Genomic DNA, 1621 nt, shown 5'->3' on the forward strand with positions numbered 1-1621 from the left:
AAATGCATTATCCCTGCAGCACTCTATATGGGAGGAAAACAATCTCAGCTTCTGTTTCATGCCTTTTTTTATGCTACAGGAATGTTATGATGTTTGCTTTAGCAAAAATACACAGAGACACATCATATTTCTCACAAATGAATATAAGAAACATAATGATTTACATTTTTACAGAATATTATGATGACACCATTTAGTGAATTTAAAATATCTTCTTTCAAAGCATGGTTTTGTACCACTAAATTCCCATTCGTAGCAGTGTCTTTAGGTTGCAAAGAGGAGAAAGCCAGAAAAAACAGTGTCGTCATCTTCATCTGCATATAACCCATTAAATAGCAGTTTATCAGCCACTTGCAACCACACTTTGTCTCCGGCTTCCAGTTCTAGGACTGCTCCTCCAGAAGCTTGGTCCTCACCACCTTGATAGCTGTCCATAGTGTAGATCACTCGCTGACTATTCTTCATCAGGACCACTTTTACATTGCGAGAGTACACAGTGATATGGTAGGTGAAATAATACACTCCTCTGATGGCACAAGTAAAGCGGCCAGTCTGAGGATCATAGTGTCCCTGACGGTTATAGATGATTTTATCAAAGAGAACTGGAGTGTTAGCGGCAGGTAATTTGGAGCTTTCGCTCAGTCTGGCTGAGAAGGCGCTTTTTGGTATCTCAGGCATGTCCCCCTTTGGGCCTTGCTCCCCAATGTCCCCTTTTGACCCTTTCTCACCACGAACACCACTGCTGCCTTTGATACCTGGATGGCCGATTTCACCTTTTGGGCCTGATCGCCCTGGGGGCCCCAAAGGACCCTGTATGCCCTTGTCTCCCTTATAGCCAATGTCTCCTTGTGGTCCCACAGGGCCTATAGGACCCACGTCCCCTTTGATGCCCTGTGGTCCTGACAAACCAAGTTCTCCCTTCTGACCTTTTAAACCCAGTGGCCCTGGGAAGCCTTGGGGCCCCATTTTGCCAGGTGGACCCCTTTCTCCATTGTCTCCACGCTTCCCCTTCGCACCAGCTATGCTAGGAACACCTAAAAAAGAACCAACCTGATGATAGGCAAATGAAATGCAAATATTCACTATAGCATCCATATATATATATATATATAAGGGCAGGCAAGAAAGTACATTTCTAATCTTAAAATAGCCTACATGAGGTTAATACCAAATTGTATTTTTAAAATATATTTTGTACAATACAAATATATTTACACTGAAAATATGTAACCTCTTGAGACCCTGCAAAACATTTTAGGAAAAAAAATTCATTTTTTCATGTCATTACATTGTTTAGAGCATTAAAAAATGTAAAAATAAAAATGATATTTCATTCGTAAGTTATACTACGTCCTTGGTAGAGGTCGAGGACATCGGGACTCAATTAAAAAAAATTAAAATAAAAAGACATGAATGAACATGCATAGGCAAAAACAATAAATGTTTTTAAAATCACCAATACATTTTTAGTTTTCAGGATTTTTTTTTTTACCAAACTTTGTATAAAGATAATTCTCAACTATGTTATAACAGAATGATTTGATATACCATTTTTCTTTATGCAAAATGTGTGTAAAATGGCCTTAAACAGGTTTTCTCATTATATATAATGCTTTTTTTT

At 38.5% G+C, this 1621-nt stretch overlaps 1 protein-coding gene across 1 annotated transcript in view; it reads right to left on the minus strand.

Annotated features, from left to right (window-relative positions):
- Positions 1-264: 264 nt before the first annotated feature.
- The window catches only part of LOC107705221 (complement C1q and tumor necrosis factor-related protein 9-like), a 2546-nt gene continuing 1189 nt past the window's right edge, over positions 265-1621 (minus strand). Inside the window, exon 3 of the mRNA XM_016508419.1 lies at positions 265-1034. Coding sequence (XP_016363905.1) covers positions 265-1034 — 770 coding nt within the window. The remainder of the gene's footprint in view (positions 1035-1621) is intronic.

Source organism: Sinocyclocheilus rhinocerous, unplaced genomic scaffold, assembly GCF_001515625.1.
Source record: "Sinocyclocheilus rhinocerous isolate Xijiao unplaced genomic scaffold, SAMN03320098_v1.1 scaffold594, whole genome shotgun sequence".
Lineage (NCBI taxonomy): Eukaryota > Metazoa > Chordata > Actinopteri > Cypriniformes > Cyprinidae > Sinocyclocheilus > Sinocyclocheilus rhinocerous.